The following is a 20,887-nucleotide window of genomic DNA, read 5'->3' as shown; positions in this document are numbered from 1 at the left end:
ACCCCAGCACCTGGTACTTCACTCTTTTTTAGGCACTGACTCTGAAATCTGAGGATGTTTCCAAATTAATAACACTTTTAATGAATAAACATAAAGCAATAGGTAGAGTAGTGCCCTGAGTTTGGTAATGGTTGCATACAGAGTAGGAGGATAACCTAGAAGGTCATGAGTACTAGGATTTTCCATCTGCAGTGTAGCTGCTATACGGTGTCTCAAAAATTGCCTTGAAAGATTTGGTATTGATCAGCTGTTGCAGGCATATTGCTGATCTTAATGATTATTTCCATAGCTTTTGTTTTTTTATAATACCCTTCCAGATTTTCAGGAAAATGGCTCACCTGTGGCCTACCTCAAAGCAGCTCACAACCAAAAGACAAGCAGCAGCAGAAGTGTGGGGAAAACCAAATAGTGTGGGGCTGGATATGGGAGTTTTCTTTGTGGAAGATGTTTATATTTCTGCAGATGGGAAAATGAAGGAAGAATTCTCTGTTCTTCGTATGTCATAAAATAAAAGTAATTTGTTCAGAAGTTATGGGGGTGGAGGTAGTTTTTTTAGGTGGAGTTTGTCTTGTGATTGATGCCTGTGCCTTTTAAGGGTATATGGGTTTTTGAAAGATGAAATTCTAAATTCTGTGCTTGTTGTTTCTCCTGTTTCACCCCGTTTTAGCCTTTGTGTTGAATTTCCAGAAGATATGCTATTAGGAGGGATATCCAATTAAATGGAAGTTCTGTTCAACTGTATTTACCGCGCAAGGAATTGATAAATACCTGTTTTGTGGGTTATTTGTTGGTTTGGTTTTGTTGTTTTTCTTTTTTTATAGGATGGAGGACAGAAGAGATTTGGTGCTATTTCTTGTAATATTTGTGGAATGCTTTACACTGTGTCAAATCCAGAGGATGAAACCCAACATCTGTTATTCCACAACCAGTTCATAAGTGCTGTTAAATATGTGGTAAGAAAACCTTCTCTTTTGAAAGACATAAACAATATCTTTTGTTTGCTGTGTACCAGTTACAATTCATATTACATTAAGTTGTGTTTTAATAAATTATTATCACAGTAGGCCACAAATCATCCACTTTGGGAAATAAATGTTTTTAAAAGCCGTGGTAGACAGGTTATATGTTATGTATAAAATTAGTTAGTACGATAATGGCATTTCACTGCCATATTACTATTTGTGCTACAATTACCTGATCTTTGGGAGGTGTGAGGATAGCGATAGGAAAACAAAGGAATGTCACTCTACTGAAAGTACTAAATACAGATTTCTGTACCAGTGGTGTTTGCAGCGATTAACTTAATAGTCAGATGAAGGGCTGACTGTCCTCTTTCTGTAAGTGTGTGATCTTAGATGACTTATAAATTACTTTTCCATTAATTATGTGTAATTTGAGGAGAGACTGCCTAGGAACTCAACTGATACAACTTCATAGTGTATTGAAGCTATACTGAATTTATAGTGAGATTGTGATCTCCAAAATACAAAGTATTATTTCAAAGCTTCATTAGATATGCTGTCTCTGATTATATCTCTCATAATAAATCTCAGATTTGAAAAATGCTGTATAATTTCAAGTACATTGTAAAATCAGCTACTTCACACTAGCTGGTATTACAAGACATAGGAAATGCCTGTTGACATGTCTGAAATCCAGAACAGAATCCACAAAGTTTATTTTCTTTATCATACATGTTACCTTCAGTACTCTACACTCGAGTAGATAAGACCTCCAGGATAACTGAACTGAGGCCACCTATTTATTTCATGTAGGTACCAAATGGCTATTGGGCTACTCTTAAATCTCAAGCTTTATCACACTGTTTGCAAATACAAAGATATAACTTCATAACTAAAGTGCTTGAAACTCTCTGGTGAATAGTTCTGGTATTTATTCTGTCCTTGGTTAGTTTTCGCCAAATGATCCAGATGTCTGGAAAGTTCTCTTCTGATACACATTGGCTGCATCATAGGGTGGGACTGGGCAGAAAGTGTGATGGAACTCAGTGCATTATAATGGCAGCATAAAATACATTTGCCCATTTTATCCTGTTTTTCCTCCCTCTCCCCACCCAAGTACTTTCAGATCTTGAATGTTACCAAAGATGTAAACATAACTTACAGAAGATGGTGTTTAGTTCTTTTGGACAGAAGCTGGCACATGAGTTCAATAGCTACTTAAAGCTGCTATGTTCATGTAGGTAAGAAGCTGTACTGAAGTTCTGAAAGTTTTGGAAGTTGAAAGAGCTGGAATTTCACACTTGTGTGTATGTCTAGGGTAACAACATAATTAACATAAAAGTGAATGAGCACACTGCCTTAAACCAGTCATAAATAACTTCGTACAGAGTTAGGCATGCTTTTAATTGGAGAAAAACTTCCCCTGTTATTTTCTCACTTGCTAGCCATCTTCTTAAAACTTCCAACAATATGTACTCAAGCAAATTATTTGTATTGTCAGTTCAGTGAGTAAACAGTTTTCTCTCTGTAATCTTCTGAGGCTGTAGTTGTGTGTTAGGACATTGTAGACAACTGTAGAACCATGGAGCCATTAATGCCTTAGGTTTTAACTTTTGTATTTTTCAAATCCTGTGCTGCCTAGTGTGTAACTCTGAAGTTTCTTGTAGCCTGTTAATTTCTGCTCTCTCACACTAGGTAGACATAACAAAGCCTCTCCAGGCCTGCTCTCTGAGGACACTCAGACCGTCCTAGGCCCAAAATATGTAAACCAACATCTTAAGAGGGGGGTGAGCTTGGGGAAACTACATCATTAACTGAAGCTTTAATTGGAGAATTAACCCTGATATACAAATGAACCAAACTTACAAAAGTGTGAAGAACTCGTGAGCTCTCATCCGTCTTGGGGTCCATCTTGGCAGTAGCTTCTGGCTCCCAGGGTGTACCTTTGAAGGCCTTTCAAATAAATACCCACCTTTATTTCCTTATTTTTGTCCAGTCTCTGTTTTTAGGTGGCCTCTCAAGGCATCACCATGATTTAGATGGTTATTCTGGAATGGAAACTGCATAGTAAGAGGCAGAAGAAGTCTTAACGGGTCTTCAAATTCCCCTCTGATTTTTTTTCCCCTCATAACAATATTTTTCCCTCAAACAATCTTAACACTGTTTTCTGCATGGGTGAATAGCTTTTGCCGTGCTAAATAGATAAGTTTATACCACTAGTCATTTGATCCGGAGTCAGTGGTTCTTGGTTGATAGTATTGTGACAGAAACATTCTCACCTCCTCTTAGAAAATAATTTCAATTTCAGATAAGCCTTCTTGTCAGTGAATTAGTACACCAAGTGACTACTTGTTAATTCTTAGTCATCCAGAAATACCAGAATGATTGCTAATTATCCTGGTTTTGCTAGGAGGTTTTTTGTGGGGATTGTTGAGAGGATGGCTCATAGGTTTCTGGATATTTGTATGTCGGTACTGTGTTGAAATTTTAACTGCCTTCCTTCCTTGCCCTGACAATGTTAGCTGGACAGTAGCATCAGGGGATTAAAAAAAGTGTACTAGGGAGTGTCCCAGTAACTCCTTGGTTAGGCTTTCTGGTCCGGGAAGATGTGGTCTCGGTGACCTTGATGTGTTACTTGATTAGCTCTCCTGACACTTGTTTATATGTCGTTGATATGTTTGGCATTACTTGTGATTTAGAGGCCATTCTAAGATACCTTATAAGCATTTGTCATTCACGTTCTTCATGCCGTATGATGAGGTCCCAGTCTGACTTGAGAAAAACTTTTTTTAGTTTTTTCTCCCTTTTAAACATCTCTTGTTATGGGCTTAGTTGTTCTATGAATGATTCATTTCACGGACTCAAAAAAAGTAGGTCTGTATACATTATCATGCTAGAGCTTCTTGCTGTGAGCTGTGAAAATGGACATTATTGTTAGTGCCTTGCCCACCTGCACGCAGCTGCTCTGTGGGTTTTTTTAAAAGTTTTGAGTAGCCAGAAGGTAGTTTGCATGTAAATAATAAATTATTTTTTATCCTCAACAAAATAAAATTTTGACTGGTGGGTTTTTTTAAAGGCCTATCTTACTTCTTGTAGTAAAAAATTCTGTTTAGGTCTCTAGAAATATCATGATGTCCCCAAAAGAAGGACAGGCTAACAAGGAGATGGTATTGGATACTTGCTTTGTCATGGATATCTGATAGAGATGATAAGGAAATTGTAGTCCTTTCTTGCAGAGAGGAAGTTTGGCAAGTGTAATGACATTTTCTAGATTTAGGAACAGAAGATTGGCAAGGATTGATACAGGTTTTCTTAAGGGTGACATTTGCTATTAATAGAAGTGTGCAGATTAAATTAGCAAGAAGGTAAAATGGACAAGGTATAGCACTGGAGCAGGAATGAGAGATGCCTCCAACTGCAGACAAATGTAGCAATTTGTCTCACTGTTCTTCTGGTTTCAGACACCTGAAAGTCTCCAAACAGATGATGCCATTCTAGCATGTATGTGCACTGAGTGGTGATGTACACATCAGGTGGTAGCTCCAGCAGAATGGGCAACTCTGTGGGATGGATAAATGATCCAGTTTTATAAAATCCTCTAGCTGTGATACCACACAGTATCAATTCTGCATCCTCTCTATGATACGACGCAAGATCAGCTTAGTATTTCTGCAAAATCTTTGTGTAAGAGCAAGGCATTTTTAATGGTGCTTTGAAGTTGCGAAGCCAAAAACTTAAGTTAGTAAATGCCTGTGGATTCAGGTGCCTGTGTGATTGCAGTTAATGTGTTTGTATTTCAGGCTCATCTTCTTGATTAAGAACATCTTGATCTTAAGAAAATGGAGGAAACTGTTATTAGGGCTGTGTCATCTGATAAGTTTACAGCTGTTCTGCTGTAACAGCACCCGAGTTCATCTCTGAATTTCTTAGAATTTTCACATTTTAAAAAAAAAAAAGCAATATTTGACTTCTTGACATCTAAAATTAATAGGATATTGGGATTGAAGATGGTGCTGAACTTCATGTCATCTTGGAAGGATTTCATGCTTGTCTTGATTAGCATTAATTCCAAAAGTAATGCATCTGTATGACATAAAAATAATGTTACAAATGAAGTTCTTAACCATTAGCTGTCTTCTGTGAGGAGTTTTAATAGAGGATGATATTTGGTAGTTACATCCAAGGATCTTTAAGTATTCTGCAGTCAAAAAGGCATTCTCTATATTCCATTCATAGGAAAGAGAGGCAGAATATCTGTACTTGTCAGGAAGAAGAATGCAGTAGACCCATTTCTCTGCTGCAGATTGTCAAGGACAATAGTTTACAGGATTTCACACTAGACTTCATTACTAGAGAAAAAATTAATGAATTTTTTTTTAGTGAAGACCAAGAATTATACAGTATTAACCATGTTTTCCTCAATACCTCAGTATTTTTGAGGAAAAAGAACTTTTTAAGAAAGAAACAGCACTGATTTTTTTTTCATGTTATTTGTAATCACTTGAGAAATAGTGAGTACAGAAAAGCCAGAACTGACATACACAGAAAGGCACCAGCATTGCTATCCCGTTTCCTACTCATATGTAAGAATCTCTAAAAAATTAGGAAATTCATGGGAATCAGGCTGTCACTTCTGCTGACTTAGGCTTTTAAAGACAAATCTACATCAGAGATTATTTTAAACTATTAAGCAGAAGATAATGAAAAACAGAGCACTGAACAGTTAGTTACTGTGCTGTTAATGTTGGAGCCATCTTTACTACCTCATTCTTTATATACATACATCATATGCAGTGAAAGCAATGCACTGCACTCCGTAGTGGTAGCTACTGTCTGTACTATTTCATGAGGTGGTAGCAATTGCTTGTCTGTATTGCCCTTTTTGTAATGGTGTCTTTCTTTTGTAATCCTACTGCAATTGCACCTTAAAAAACAAGCAGAGGCAACCTTTATTCTTGTTTGAATTGGGAGGAAGTTAGAGGTAGATTAAAAAGGAGCTAACTGTGCCTTGCAGAGTTGCCTTATTTTCTGAAGCAATTACAAATACTTGTAGGATAAATAGTCCCAGCATGGAGGGGAGGAGGGTGTTGCAACAGCTCTTACCACACCCATTACAGCACCAGTCTGCCCAGCTGTGGTGAAGGGTCTCTGCATGCCTTGCTGCTGCTGGCTGGAGGTAATCTGTTGTTGGGCATGGACTTGCAGTATCAGGGAGGAGTGTTGAAATCATGTGCTTTTACTCCAGGCCTTGGGGAACATGTATCCCTGTGGGAAGAGTAGCTTTCCTTTTAACTTGTTTGGTCATTACAGGCCATATATGTCAATGCTTGGGCATCTGATTTAAGAGTAAGTAAGTCTTAATGTCCTACACTAATGTCAATTAAAAGGAAAGGAAAAGCAGTTTGTCTGACATTGCAGTAGAATGCTATATATTGCAGACATAAGACTTCTGTTTCTTACTGTGCTGAGGTGTTCTTGTCATCTGCCTGCTGAAAGAGGCCCACTTTAGTTGTCAGTGATGGAAATACCTTGCAGACTCTAGTATTTTAGTAGTGTTAAAGTAGTGGGGGGTTGGTTAAAATGTGTTAAATAGGTGTGTTTAGGGAAATCATTTTCAGACCATGTGCAAAATACTGTCACTAAAGCATATTTTGTGTACTGTAAATATCTTACAGGATTAGTCCCAGCTGCAGCTGTAGCACTTCCCTTTAATGATACAATATGACAGAGCTGTGACCAGTCTTGTGCATTGCTTCCATTTGCCTGGTGTAAAGGAAGCAAAACTCAACAATAAGGATGCTAAAGGTGCAAATAAATACATGAAATCATAGTTTTTAAAATTATTAGAGCTGCATATGACTTTAAAGGCTCAATATGGCTTTAAAATGGCTTCACTAAAAGTCTGGATGAGCATAGGGTTAGCAGAAACTTTTTGGAACATTGCATCTAAAAGATGCATTTCTGAATAAATTCCAAAATACTTCAATTGAGAAACTACCCCTCCTGTGAATATCATCAGTCTCCATATTATACAAATCACTTCAGAAGATGGACAGGTGGACAGTAATGAAAAGAATCAGTCCTATGCATTTGAGAATCAATTATTGCATTTTTACATAATTATTTTTAGACTTGAGCTAATATACTGTTGCTTAAAAGCATAAATACTGTGATGTTGAGAAGTGTTTCGTTCAATATTGGATTTCATTTTGTGGAAATACCTGGCTATAACATTAACAGGGTATCTTAACCTAAAAATTAATGTTGAATTTTCTGACCTAGGCTTCAGTAGTCTGGATGCTGTAATGGCAAGATTATCAAACATATTGCATTTGTATCCTGAGTGATGGTTTAAAATAGGCTATAAAAAGCTCTTGCAGAGCAAACAGGTAGCCAAAAGGCAGAAGAAGACAAATATTGGAGGGGTAAGGTTTGAGGCTGGAGAGTAGTAATCCTTGCTTGACTTTTTGATGTCTTTCCAGACAGTCTCAAAAAGCATGTCACAGTCCCACAGATGGCACTTTTCTGCTCCCCTGAATATTATGACACTGCTGTTTACTGCCCTTTGTGTTCAGACCATAATACATATAAATTCTAGCAGGTTCTTCTTTTGTGCACTACTACTGAGAAGAAAAGCAGACAGGATTAAAATGGTGTCTGTGTTGCAACCATTGCCATGCTGGGTGCTAAACTAACACTTAAATAGTTTCAGGGCTAGCAGCGAGTAGATAAATTTCTAAAATTATTCTCTTCATGTCCTACTTGGGGTAAGAGAATGAAATCAGTAAGAATAAAATGAGGAGCAGATCAGGTATTACAACACTGAAGTTTAACATTTTTTCTGGTAGTATATATGGCATTCATCCAGTGCCAAATTCCATTGCTTGGTCTTTAGTCAAACGTTATTTTATGGGAAGGTACAGATTTCAATGAGAATCACTCCATCAGTATTGTTTCTTCAAAGACTTTTTTATTTAAAGTTGCTTTGAAGTAAGACTTTTAGATCAGCCTTTTTAGTGGCTGAAGTTACTTCTGCATTCAGTATTTTTAGGTCCCATCAAAGCAACTTGAGTTCTAATATCTACCAGTCCCATCTTGCTAGATTTAAGTGGCTTTTTTGTTTTGTTTTTTTCCATGCAGGTACTGCTCATTATTCACCACGAGTGTGGATCTGAAGAAGAGTTAATTACCTCTATTTTTTTGAGTATGTTTATACTTCAGATACACACAACGTAGTCTCCTTCCCTATTAGATTCTTAGAAGGTAGTTATAAATTTTTTTCTAGTATCCTTCTTGTGGCTTTAACAGTTATGATCAGTAACAGAATAAACTATTCCTTACATTTTGGGCAACTGCATGCCAATCAGTTCACTTAGAACCTCCTGGAGGTCTTTCGCATGCCAGACTTTTAAAACTGAGTGTGTATTTGTGGAGGTAACTATGTTAAAAAGAATTCTTCTAATAAAACTTAGGGCTTTCTCATTCACTGGACTTGGAAAAATAAAGTATTTACGTAGGTTTGAAAATCAGTTATGTGAGCTGAATTTGCTACTTCTGTTCTTAAATTGAGTTGCACTGCAGTTCTGGGGGAAAAAAATCTAGTTGGGAAATTGTAAGACACTTTCACATTGTTTTTAGGTATAGTTAGGTTACTGTATAAATTATTGCATAAGTAACATCATATTTTATCCGTTGTGCTTATCTTAAAATGCTAGCTGAAGTTTCCTTCTCTAGCAAAGCAACTGCTAAATTGTGTGAAATCTGCATAAATTCAGTGTCTAGAACAATATTTGCCACTTCTGCTTGTAAAGTACATCTTGTATATGGTTTAGATAAATGTTTGTTTTATTTAGGGTTGGAAAAAGGAGAGAATCTTGGCTGAATATCCCGATGGAAAGATAATAATGGTTCTTCCTGATGACCCAAAGTATGCACTTAAAAAGGTATGGTGAGAAGGACCGGACTTGTATGTCTTGCTTTGTTTGATGTTTTCATGTAAATAATGAGAATGTTCGTAGTAAAGTTGGTGTAATTTACATGTGAACAGTTGATACTGGACTCAAAACTGCAGTGGTTCTGTTCCCTTTTTGACAGACAGGTCAGATACCTCATGGTTAAGCACTGCTGCTCTCTTCATAGAGAGGCTGGGCCTGGGCAGGGGTGCGAAGAGCATCAGCCAACAGACTTTTTTAAAGTTTGGTGGTTTTTATAAATGTACTTGCAAAATGTCTGACAAATATTTTATGTAATAAAAACTTCCCATTATATTTAAATTAACTGAAATTTACTACCTATTACTCAGCACAAATATGGCACCGTTCTCTAGGTGACTTTCTGATAAAAACAGAATTAGGTGGGAAGTGGCCTCAAAGTCATCTAGTCCATTGCCATGTCCAAAACAGGTTACGATGCATCTGACAACTTTCAAAAAATTCTACCACTGGGGATTTGTCTGATCTCTTCAGACTGTATTACAGTGCTTTGTTATCCATAACATTAGGAAATTTTCCCTAAATGTCTAACAGACTCTCCATATTGCAATTTAAACTCATTAGTACTAATCGTACTGCCATAGCTATAGAAAATGTCCTTCTTTTCCTCCTTGCAGCAGATTTTTTGTGCCTGAACAAACTGATTTTTTTTTTACCTTAAGGGGATTGACCGGATGTGCTGGTTTTTAGTTTATAGTCCTAAATAATGTTTTTTAGAGCTCCATTCATTGTCATGCTTTCTTCTAGATTGTCTCCATTTATGCCATGACTCATGTCTTTCTTGAAGCTCTAAAACTGGGCCCAGCACACTAATGGGGACTTAGAGCAGTTGGTTACTTCAGTGTCCTGCTGGCTAATCTGTGTTCATACATCTTAAAGTGTCATTTCGTTGTAGCCTGGCACTGACTCTGTTTAGCTGGGGATTTGCTGTCACTAATAGGGATTCTTTACAGTACCACTGTCGCAGGGTCACAGAATGGTTTAGGTCGGAAAGGACCTCTGGAGGCTGAATTGAAGCCCGACAGCTCTTGCTGGTGGTGTGGCTGTAGCAGGTTTCTTTAGTCAAAGTTACTGAATTGAAAAGAAACTACAAATTTTCACATGTAATGCAGATAAGTTTATTTGTTTAGTTTTATTTTTCTGGTGGGATTACCTTAATTTTAGTACATTTGTTGCACATTCATTTTTTAATGTAACGGCTGAAGAAAAAGAAGAAAGACTGTAGCAAATTAAGTCATTCAGGATAAAGTTCTGTAGTTCTGTGTAGCTGAAGTTGATAGAATCTACAGCTGTCATAACCATGGATGACTGATTTCAAGAATAATTTTACTTAGTGTTTCAAATCAGATAATTGGATGTGTCATTAAATGATTAGTACCTGAAGGTTAAGTGAGAAAAGAGTAACTCATACCTGTTATAAAATTATTTTTAAAGCATTTTTTAACACTGTTTTCTTTACTGTGAGGGTGCCTGCACATTGGAACAGATTGTCCAGAGGGTGTGGAGTCTCCCTCACTGGAGATACTCAAGCACTGTCTGGATGCAATCCTGTGCCAAGTGCTCGGGGATGGCCCTGCTTGAGCAGGGAGGTTGGACAAGATGTGGTACCTTCCAACCTGACCCATTCTGTGATTCTGTGATACTCATAGCATCAGTAATTCTATTTTTGCATTACTACTGTGACTACAACATGCATTCAAGAAGCTTATGCCATTTAATGAACCACATAGGTGAAGGCACCTTATTTGTCTTACAGGCGATGAGGCCTGATTGAGGCTGTTCCAATGTCCAGGGGCAGGTTCAGGAATCCCTCAGTAAAATACTGGATCGTGCATAAGCTTTCGTTTATGTTCATGCGGGAGTTTATCTGTTTCTTCTAGACTTGCTAATACTTAAATTTTATTTTTAGTTTCAGTTACTCTTTGCAAACCCAGTGGAAGAATAGAAAGCTGAAGGAAAGAGACAACAGTTATTCCTTTAGAACAAATGCATACACTTTTACCTGCCTTGGCACTGTGCCTGCTGTCATCTGCTCAAAACCCTTAATGGATTAGTTCTTTCAAGACTTCAGAAATAACAAAAAAATCTTCAACTGTTTTAACTTTCCTTGTAGGTCTAATTTACTTCTAAAATGTCAGAGCTCACACTTTGATTACCTGCATTCTCTCTATTAGCCTTTGACTAATGAAGTTTGGACTTAATGGAAGCTGACTAAGGGGTCTTTACTCTTCCTATTTCCAGATGAGCATTATTTAAGGAATGTTTATGTGGATGATGTGTTGCAGGTTGCTTAGGTTAATCTTTAACTTCAGGAGTAGCTTTCAGTGTTCTAGATACCCTAATACATTTTTGCAAATCTGTGATTTTAATGTAAATTTATAGAAATCTGCATTTACACGTATTTCTTAAAAAGCATTTAAACTTATTTTGACAGGTTGAAGAAATCAGAGAAATGGTAGACAATGACTTGGGATTTCAACAAGCTCCTCTCATGTGCTACTCTAGAACTAAAACTCTTCTTTTTATTTCTAATGACAAAAAAGTTATTGGCTGCTTAATTGCAGAACATATCCAGTGGGTAAGTGATTGAATTGGAAAAAGATAATCTGTGTTAGTACTTAATAACCTTTTTTCACGGCAAATTAGTATTCTTTGTAGGCCTTTTCCACAGAGGAAGAGACTGGGTGGTTGGACCATTCTGAAATGTAGTTACTCAGTTTTGTGTGGTTGATGCTGAGGTGAGACACATGGATGGTGTCATACTTGGCTCAGACAGATCTGATCATCTAAAAACTTGCCACAGCTGAGGGCTGGATGTTTTCTTTCTCTGCTGTTAGGCAGCTCTGGCTGTGCTCTTGCTTGTCAACAAGCAGGTTCAACTTCCTACCCAGCAGAGAGCCAACATGGTTGAAAGAGTGGATGCTCTGTATGATTGGGTTGAATCACCCCAGGGTGAAACAGCTCCACAGGAAATAGAATCAGAGGACAGAACTGCACTGGATTGTGGGACAAGAAGTCATGCTGCCTGTTGCAGTACTAATCACTGATGTCACATTACCTGTCTGTTCCATTCCAGACTGTCGTGTTTTCTACTGTCCCTTGGGAGTATCAGACAACAAGCAAAACAATCCTAGCCAAAGTCAGAGAAATCTATGCAAACACTTTAATACAGATGGTAATAAGGATTGGATTATTTGTTGCTGTTACTTTAAGTGAGATAAACTCTAGAGGGGTTTTTGTTTGTTTATTCTTTTATCATGTGCTTCATTTTTGAAACTGTTACGAGAACTTAAATGAGACAAAAGTATAAAGTCTTTTTGGTAAGGCATTTTAGCAGCCAAGTGTGTTTAACTGAAATAATTTAAACATTAATTATTTTCTTCAGTCATTAGTGATGCTTTTATAAAGCAACGCATGTTTTTTACATCATCTGCAGGGCTACAGAGTTATAGAGGAGAAGGTTCCAGAAGTCAGTTCAGAAAATGAGAAGGTCATATTTGAGAGACAGAAAGCATGGTGCTGTTCAACTTCTCCAGAACCTGCTATCTGTGGGATCAGTCGGATCTGGGTGTTCAGCATGATGCGCCGGAAGAAGATCGCTTCTCGGATGATAGAGTGTCTTAGGTAAGACAGAAATGTTCCTCAGCTACACATGGTTTAGATGGAATTCAGTCCAAGATGCTGATTGCTTTGTGTGTCTCAGGCTTGTATTTCCAGGCTGCTGGTGATACTGGGGATGTGGATTTGAGCACGGTTGACAGTTCTGGTGTTAGGTGGAGTTCAGTAACTAACGTCAGCACTCTACAATAGTTTGTCTTCCACAGAAATCTCAGAATGCAATTTTAGTGAGTCACTCTGACAGACTGCCAGGGGGACATTCCTCCACAGTAATTTTGAGTAAAGGACACAGGACTGTCTTTGGTCAAAATGAGATTACTCATGGACTTGGGACCAAACCATTGGCTGATTGTCCCTTCCTTAGAGGTAGAAAGAGGGAGGGAACAGAGACCCAGTGCACCAAACTATTGGGTATAGTCTGGTGGCTTCCAACTGTTGGTTTGGTTTTTTTATATATACTCAGGTTCACTGATCCTTATGGATATTTTCAATTTCCATGAAGCTTTAGTAGCTAGCAGTGAGTGTATTCCAGCTGAATGCTAAGTTCATGCTACATCCATAAAAAGGATTCAAACATCTGTGCTGTTGTCTAGACAAATGTTAAAAATGTTGAATCTCCAAGCCTTAGGTTTCTTTCCAAGAAGTTTATATGACAGTTCTGAGTAGTGGCAAGAACTGCTCAAATCTTAGGCCTGCTGGGCTGTCAGGTTTGTACCCACCCCATCTTGTTGGAGTTTCCAGAACAGGCACTGCTGCTTCTGCCAGTCCTCACCCTCTTAGGTGTTTGGAGAGCTTAGCAAAGCTCTTCTGCCCTGCACAATGCATCTTGCCTGGCTGGTGGAGCAAATCATGATCAGATCATGTTTTGGCTGACCTATTGACAGTAAAGTTGTATTCAGATAAGCATACTAACTTGATGATTTGCTTATGGTTTTGGCAGATTAATAGTGTGTTCTGTAGCTTCCTAGAAACTTATTTCTAAAGGAGAGATTTCTCCCCCAAAACAATGTTGAAGTTCCTTCCTCAGCTGCAGCCCTAAAAGATCTTTAGAATGAATTTTGATGGTTTGTTGCAGCTAGTAAGGCCTCGGTTTTCCTTTTAACTGTGCACTGCACCTCCTCTTTTGTTGTGCTCTGGTGCTTGTTTGGCATTCCAGTAGCTCATGCTGTGTTCACTAAAAAGTTTTGTGTTACTCTGGTGCTCCATTGGTTTGTAGAAAGGTCTGATGTCCTCTAGAGCTGATGTAGATGAGGGAGCCCAAGAAGTTGCAGGAGGCAAAGGAAAGGAGTGAGACTTGCTTTGGGATGGCAGTAAGCCCAGCTGCCAGTGAAACTTCAACCTAAACATAGCAAAAGGTACTTGGGATGGGATGAGATGATTTTGGTAACCATCTAAATTCTGAGTTCACAATGTTAAAGGCATTGTAACAGACTGAGGTCCATTTTGAGAATGTCTGCCCCGTTTCACTCAGGCTCTCACAGTACCTTGGAGCCAGAGAAACCCAGTCAGATAGTCTTAAGAACCTTGCAAAATCATCTTCCTGAACACGTGAAAGAGAAGAGAATAAAGCTGGTAGTAATGAAAAAGGATTTTGTTCCTGTTACCTTTTCCTTAGTATTTAATGGAGATGTCCAAACGAGTGAAGCTCATGCTTGCTCTTCAAGTACATTTATGATTATTTTACAGAAACTAAAAGATTGAAGTTCAAAGGGAGTTTCTTCTGTTTTTAAGGATAAACATTACCTCCTTCTTCCCCCAGTCAAGGTCTTAAAGCCTGAATTCAGTTTTCTAAATTTGCTCACATAGTGAGGCAGAGATGTAGAATGGTGTTCCTTGATTCCCACTCTTCCTTCAAATAAGGCTAAAGCACACAGGAAGTAGTCTTCATGAACAAATTAAGCAAATTGATTCTTTCTTTTTGTATAGTTTATTACTGAATGTGTATTTCGGAATTATTGCCTTGAGGTTGGTCCTTTGAGGCCCCTTCATAAGCACCCCAACTTGTTCTGTAGCTTGTTTTCATTCCTAGTGATTGTAGTCACAGCCCTCGTGGTCTTTTTTCTATTAAAAAATACGTGGAATAAATTCAAACGTTTTCTTTTAAACCATGAATTTGAGGTCTTGATGCAATTGTTCTGTACAAACATTCCTTGTAAAACACAGGACTGCCCTTATAAAGCCCCTCCCAGAGCAAGTGACCCTCCTTGTTGTTTGGATTCACGCTATTTAGAGCCATCTCCTCCTAACAGAACTTCATTTTGAATATCTGTGCCACTTAATTAATGGTTTGTGGCCTAATAGCATAAATGTTTTTCATTATTCCCTGAGGGTAATTATCTTTTTTTCTTCTTTCTTTTTCCTTTTCCCCTCTTTTAAACAGGAGCAACTTCATATATGGCTCATACTTAAGCAAGGAAGAAATTGCTTTCTCTGACCCCACTCCTGATGGAAAACTCTTTGCAACACAGTACTGTGGCACTGGCCAGTTCCTGGTATACAACTTCCTCAATGGACAGCACCAGACTTAACTGCTCTGCAGGAATTCCATTTTTATTGGACACTTCTGCCAAGCTGTACGGAGTGGGTGCAGACCTTCAGCAGAAGCCAGGGCCATTTTTATTACAGTGAACTCAGGACTGGTAACAACCAAATGGTTGTACTATTTTATTAAAATTGTAAACAATGCAGTAATAGGCTAACTTGGTTTTTTTAAAAGAAAGATATTTTATTAACTTTTACAAAAGTTTGATTGTATTTTATCTAGTTAGTCATGTTTACATGCAGCAGAAAATTGTTCATAGTGGACTGTAAACTAATGCAAAGACTCTAGTCTGGCTGACGAGTACATGCTGAAGTTCTTACTGAGGTGATATACCAGTGCTTCCCAGTACTGGAATGCTGGGCTCCTGGCCCAGCTCCCACTGCCAGCACTTGTCTGACAAGAGTTCCAGGCTCTGCCCAGTGGCATTGAGGCAGGAGGTGTTACAGTGCAGACATTGTGGGCAACAACCCTCAGAGGCTGTACGGTGCCTTCTGGGGTGCCCCTGTACCCTGCTCTGTGTTAGGGCGCCTGCTCCCTGGAACCTTGTGGGCTCTGTCCCTTTCTCCCTCAGATTAGTTGTGGAGTAAAAGGTGGAACAAAAAACCCAAGGCCTGGTGTACTCATCATTCTTCAAGTATTGTACTGAGTATATACCTTTGTTAGTGGACTTCACTTTGATACTTGTCACTCCTTCATAAATCTCTCCTCTTTTAAAGGGTTTGTATGTTGAAAAACTGCTGTGGCCTTTCTTGATCTGTACATAATGTAGATAGATTAAAAATAAAATACTTGATAGCTTTTTTAAAGTTACTCTGTATAATACTAAGTGTGAATGAATCTTTAGTCTATTTCATACTTTCCTTGGTGGGAGAAACCTAACACCCTGAGGATCAGTGCCCCAGGAGCTCTGGCTCAAGACCATCCTCATACAAGGTTCATGGTAAGGTGAGAGGGGATACCCTTCAGTCTCAAGTAAAAGTTTAAAAGCCTAATGGAAGATGGGAAAGATTTAGTTCAGTTAAACTTAAGAGGTTTTTTTGATTTGGGAACCTATGTGAAGTCAGGATGCACTGGTTTATGGTGTGATGTCCTTAGCCTTGGTCTAGAGCTAAAGCAAAGAATTCACACCACAATGCTCCAGAGTACTTAAAGCTGGAGTAGCAGAACAGTGGTGAATTCTGGGCTCCAGACGCTGTTTGTTTCCAGGCTGCCATGTGTGATTTTCCAGGGGATGGTGAGCAGACTGTAAAGGGCTTTGTCAGAAAAGTGGTGCAGGTGCACAGGAACTCTGGAAGTGATCTTCTGTGGTGGGTTCAGAAAACAAGAGCAGGACCAGTTAAGAGAGAGGCAGTCTGAAATGGTAACTTAATATATTCAAATTTAATGAAAGCACATTATAAACATACCATAGCCACAACTTCAGACAGTTTCAGTTCATAAACAATAACATGAGGTAGACTGACTAGTGAAGCTAAATTCACCAAGTTTTTGGTTAAGAAAACTTTACACTAGGAAAGCAATGTTTTTAACCCTCTTCCAAAAGTCACAAAAAGCAATTACATAAGTTAAGCAAAAAGCATCTGCATATGATTCTTTATATCTTAGTTTACATTCAGTTTTAACCTGTGAATAGACAAGAACATCTACAGGTAAAGTATAACGCTGGCCAATTTTCATACATTCATAAGAATGGCCTAAATGGCAAGGCTTAAAACCAAAATGGAATAGCAGTCGTGGAGCTGTCAAACAAGGATCTCCTTGCCAGGAATTCACAGGCAGCCGGTTAAAGTGTTCCTAAAGTGTTCCACGGGACAGGCCTGCGCTGTTGGGGCTGGTGTAGTGCACTCTGGCCAGAGCGTTACCAAAACTCCCTGCTTCCATCTGGGAGAGCACTAAGGAAATGGGTTTAACTATGAGCTGGTAAAGGCAGGCAAATACACTGATTTTCTAAATGCACTCTCAGCCTTCAGGACAATTTTGCTCTGCTCCACCAGCGGGCTAACTCCTCCTAGTAGTCTCAGCACCTGGAATTTCAAGAACTTAGTGCAAACATCAAATACACAACAAACAGGAAACCATTTTTGAACATGTAATACCTGATACTTCTCTATGCCATGCTAAGACTCAGGGCTGGCCTTAAGCCCTCTGGCAAAACCAGAGCTACTGGAATACATTCAAGCGTGTAGCAAATGCTTCAAGAATCATCTTTCATATCCCTATTTCTTCCCAGTGTTCAAATAGGTAAGGCAGGTTGTATCTGAAGGAAAATAAAAAATAAATTTACAGAAATGGGTTGTTCATGTGAAATTCGTTAAATTTACAGCATCAGAGATAGTGCTACATCAACACAGACATATGCAAACCCTTTTCCTTTGGTCTCTGTCAAATATATTATGGTTATTCATCTGTAAACATCTCTTCACAAGATAAAAAAAGTTGCTTAATTAACACTATGCCTTAAAAAAAAAATGCAGCTTTGGCAGGTCCTTCTGCAGTGACTGCAGATCAGGTATAAAGATGTGTTGATTTCATTGCTTTTTGGGGAGTAAATTGATATTCCTGAATAGTATTTAAGAACTCTCCATTTTTCTTATTGATAAAGGGGGTCACAATGTGCAGAAAGATGATTGTTGGGGTGTGTGTGTGTGTAAACTGCAGCGAGGTAACACCTGCTGTGAGGGGAACAGAGCACTGCTACATTTAACCGTGACAGCCAAATGCTACTGCACCGAGTTCATTCCAGAACACCTTCACAAGGATCATTATTGCGGCTGGAAACAGAACAGTGTGCGACTATTGCAGAGCCAGGAGTTAGACGACGGGGTCAGGTGATGTGGTCACGATCTTTGCTTCTGGAGAGTCCCTCCTGAGCAGCCCCAGCTCCCTGGGCTTTCTCCACTACTCCCCCCTGGAGCTTCTGTAGAATACTTTGTTTCTCTCAGATCCAGCTCAGGCACTGTTACTCTCCTGCACATTTCTTGGTTTGTTGCTTCATGTAAGGGTACAACTCAGACCTGATCTCAGCTCTGTAGCCAGCTGGAGTTGAGTGTAAAGGAAATGGAGAGTGAGGTGCAGACAGTCCACCACAAAGGCACTGGACGGCCAGGAGGATGCATTTCCATACATAAAGGAGGATGGACCACAAGTTTCCAAAGCTGAGGAGAGTGAGAAACTGAAGGTGATTTGCTGGGAAGTTACTCTGGCCTCTAACTGAAGAGAGAGCAGCTCCGAGAAGCCTTTTGCTTCGGCCCATGGAGCTGAGGAGGGGGTGCCTGCTGGGGCAAAATACCATTGCTAAGGGTGCGCAGTGCCTGCCATGCGTTTGCCCATTTGTTCAGGTTTAAGTAGTAAACTTTGAACACCTGTGGAAATTTTGCCAAAGACAGTTTCAATACGTACACAATTACAAATTTTAAACTAACACTGCACAGAGAACAAGACTATTCCTTGTAATACAAATATCTACTTTATATTGTAGTTTCAAACCCCTGAGTATTCCTGTACCACAGCACAGAGCTGAAGAGACGCGGTGGGCTCTCCTCCCCCCATCTTCGATAAATTCCACATGCTGGGGTGCGTTTCATGTAACACATTCAAGCTTGCAGCTGCAAGAGGAGAGCAGCTTCTTCCCCTAACTCAGCTGAATATAAAAAGGATTCTTCTCTGACCAAACAATATCCTTGGTTGGCTGTGTGGTTAATGGTGGTGGTTGTGACTGATATGAAAATAATGAATCCAGGATCCTGTAAATCATAACCGATGTGGTAATTTTATCCCAAGGAGTAAAGCTACTTCAGAATTGTGGGGAATCCTTTAGAGCAGTCTAGATAAATATTGGTTGCACTTTGCTCCACAGTGATTGTACTTTTTTTTTAAGAAAAAAGTTATATTGGTTTTTTTTGTTAGCTGTGTCTCAGCGAAGCTTATATGTGGCGTCCCGTGAGGAAATAGAGTGGTTCATCATCACTACTGTTTGCAGTTTGAAACTCATCCCGAAGTCGGAACTGCCACTCATCCTCCAACTCCAGCCGGACTATTGTCTGCCGTAGCGAGCTTCTGTCTTGGCATATGACACACAGGGTGGCACCTTCAATTGAAAAGCACGTTAGGTTCTTGGGGTACAATAACAACAATTTCCTTCACTGATTTTCCTAAGGTATTTCAAAGAAATCTCTGCTGCTAGAGAGGAAAAAGTAGTATTAGAAGGGTCTACCACCAACTGTCCAGTCCAGGCTCAGATCAGTCCTGTGAGCCCCAGGACAGAAATTAATGTGTCCATTTGCAGGAAGGCACAGACATGGAGAAGCAAGCGTGGCATGGGGTCTGCTCTGGATCACAGGATGTTACTGCCTGACAGGCAGTGTTAATATCATCAACTGCAGCAGAGAGAACATTAATTGGATCTTTAAATTACTACTGATAATTATGCCCAAATAATAAAGCCTACTTTTTTGTTTGTTTTGTTTCATGGGATGTCTGGGTTTGCAGAAGGTCAGTGATGAAATTCTACTAAGCCAAACCAGTCCCACAACTGACTTAAGAAAATCCACTGACTTCCTTAAGTATGAGCACTGCCTTTGTTAAAGCACTCCAAGAGTCCCTAATTTCTTCTGTGGCTTAACAAACTTTAAAACTTTGTTGCACCTGGTGTTACAGATGGTCATTTAATGAGCAGGAGAACTGGACACCTTCAGGACTTTCTCTTTTCTGTTCCCCAGCCCATGCACCCAACACACAGAAATTTTAGTTCAGATCCCTCCTCTGCTTGACTGAAGCAGGGAAAGGCCCTTCCTACCAGACATCCACTGCCTGTTTTTGGGAAGAAGCCACCCCTTGCCCAAGAAACAACAAAGTGCCCTCCTCCTCCGTCCCTGCCCTGCAGGGCCCAAGAGGGCACAGGAGCAAACTTCAAAATGTGGTTCTTGGGACTGGCTAAGGGTCATCCCCATGGTCCCCCTTCACATGCACCATTCTCAGTCAGCACGAGAGGGAAACGGCTCAGCTGTGCCACCACAACTGCACTGGAACTTGGCAACACACTTCAGCATTACTGAATACATCTGGCAATTTGCTAATTGTCAGCATTAAGACATAAAGATTTTGATGAGATTTATCAAGTTCTGGTGGGGGTAGACTCAATCATCCTCTAGCTAAGGGCTGTCCTCATTTACAGAACTGAAAATTTATTGCCATTATAGACTGATTGCCAGAATTTCTTGTCCTCATCAGTAACACCTATGCTCAAAACTCTCAAGTGGCTGACTGCACAATTCACTGCCTGATTTCCACAGTGCTTGTTGATATCACTTTAAAATAATGAATGTAATTTATCAACGCTTACCTAAGGTTCAATTATCTATCAACAGGAACAGAAGTTTGATACACCCCTCAAAAACCACTCCATCTATTTCTTTTGAAAAAAGTGCCAAAACAAACTGGGAAAATGATGGAGCTATTTAGTGAAGTGGGTTATTCCTCTGCCTTTCCCTTTTCCTCCATGCTATTATTAGTTGGCAAGGAAGCACCCAGGATGCCCAGCAGAGCAGTGAGATTACCTTTGAGAAACCTGAACCGCTTGAGGAGGTCTGCACCAACAAAGGAGTCGCAGAGATAGAGCAGAAGTCCACTGAAGAAAACCCCTTCACAGTTGACGTTGACTGAGTGTGGGCGAGAGCTAATGTAGCATATGGCCACCTGAAACACAAGGGGGAAAGACAGGAGGCACTTCTGTCTTAGCAATGTCTAAGGATGACTTACATGGAATGGAATATAAC

General features: G+C 39.4%; 2 protein-coding genes across 3 annotated transcripts in view; one reads left to right on the top strand and one right to left on the bottom strand.

The window, feature by feature from the left end:
- Nucleotides 1-15,859, top strand: part of ESCO1 (establishment of sister chromatid cohesion N-acetyltransferase 1) — a 33,652-nt gene extending 17,793 nt beyond the window's left edge. For both annotated transcript variants that reach the window (XM_082277780.1, XM_082277781.1), the window contains exons 8-12: nt 822-953; nt 8,816-8,905; nt 11,388-11,531; nt 12,390-12,577; nt 14,952-15,859. In XM_082277780.1, coding sequence (XP_082133906.1) covers nt 822-953; nt 8,816-8,905; nt 11,388-11,531; nt 12,390-12,577; nt 14,952-15,099 — 702 coding nt within the window. In that variant the 3' untranslated portion in view covers nt 15,100-15,859. The remainder of the gene's footprint in view (nt 1-821; nt 954-8,815; nt 8,906-11,387; nt 11,532-12,389; nt 12,578-14,951) is intronic.
- Nucleotides 15,860-19,036: 3,177 nt separating this feature from the next.
- The window catches only part of GREB1L (GREB1 like retinoic acid receptor coactivator), a gene marked incomplete at its 3' end in the record, with an annotated part of 75,341 nt that continues 73,490 nt past the window's right edge, over nt 19,037-20,887 (bottom strand). The window contains exons 32-33 of the mRNA XM_082293909.1: nt 20,669-20,807; nt 19,037-19,200 (exon numbers count right to left, since the gene is read on the bottom strand). Of these exons, the coding sequence (XP_082150035.1) occupies nt 19,037-19,200; nt 20,669-20,807 (303 nt within the window). The remainder of the gene's footprint in view (nt 19,201-20,668; nt 20,808-20,887) is intronic.

The sequence above is a fragment of the Coloeus monedula genome (genome assembly GCF_965178545.1).
Source record: "Coloeus monedula genome assembly, chromosome: 1".
Classification (NCBI taxonomy): Eukaryota; Metazoa; Chordata; class Aves; order Passeriformes; family Corvidae; genus Coloeus; species Coloeus monedula.
This window is presented reverse-complemented; position numbering and strand designations above follow the sequence as displayed.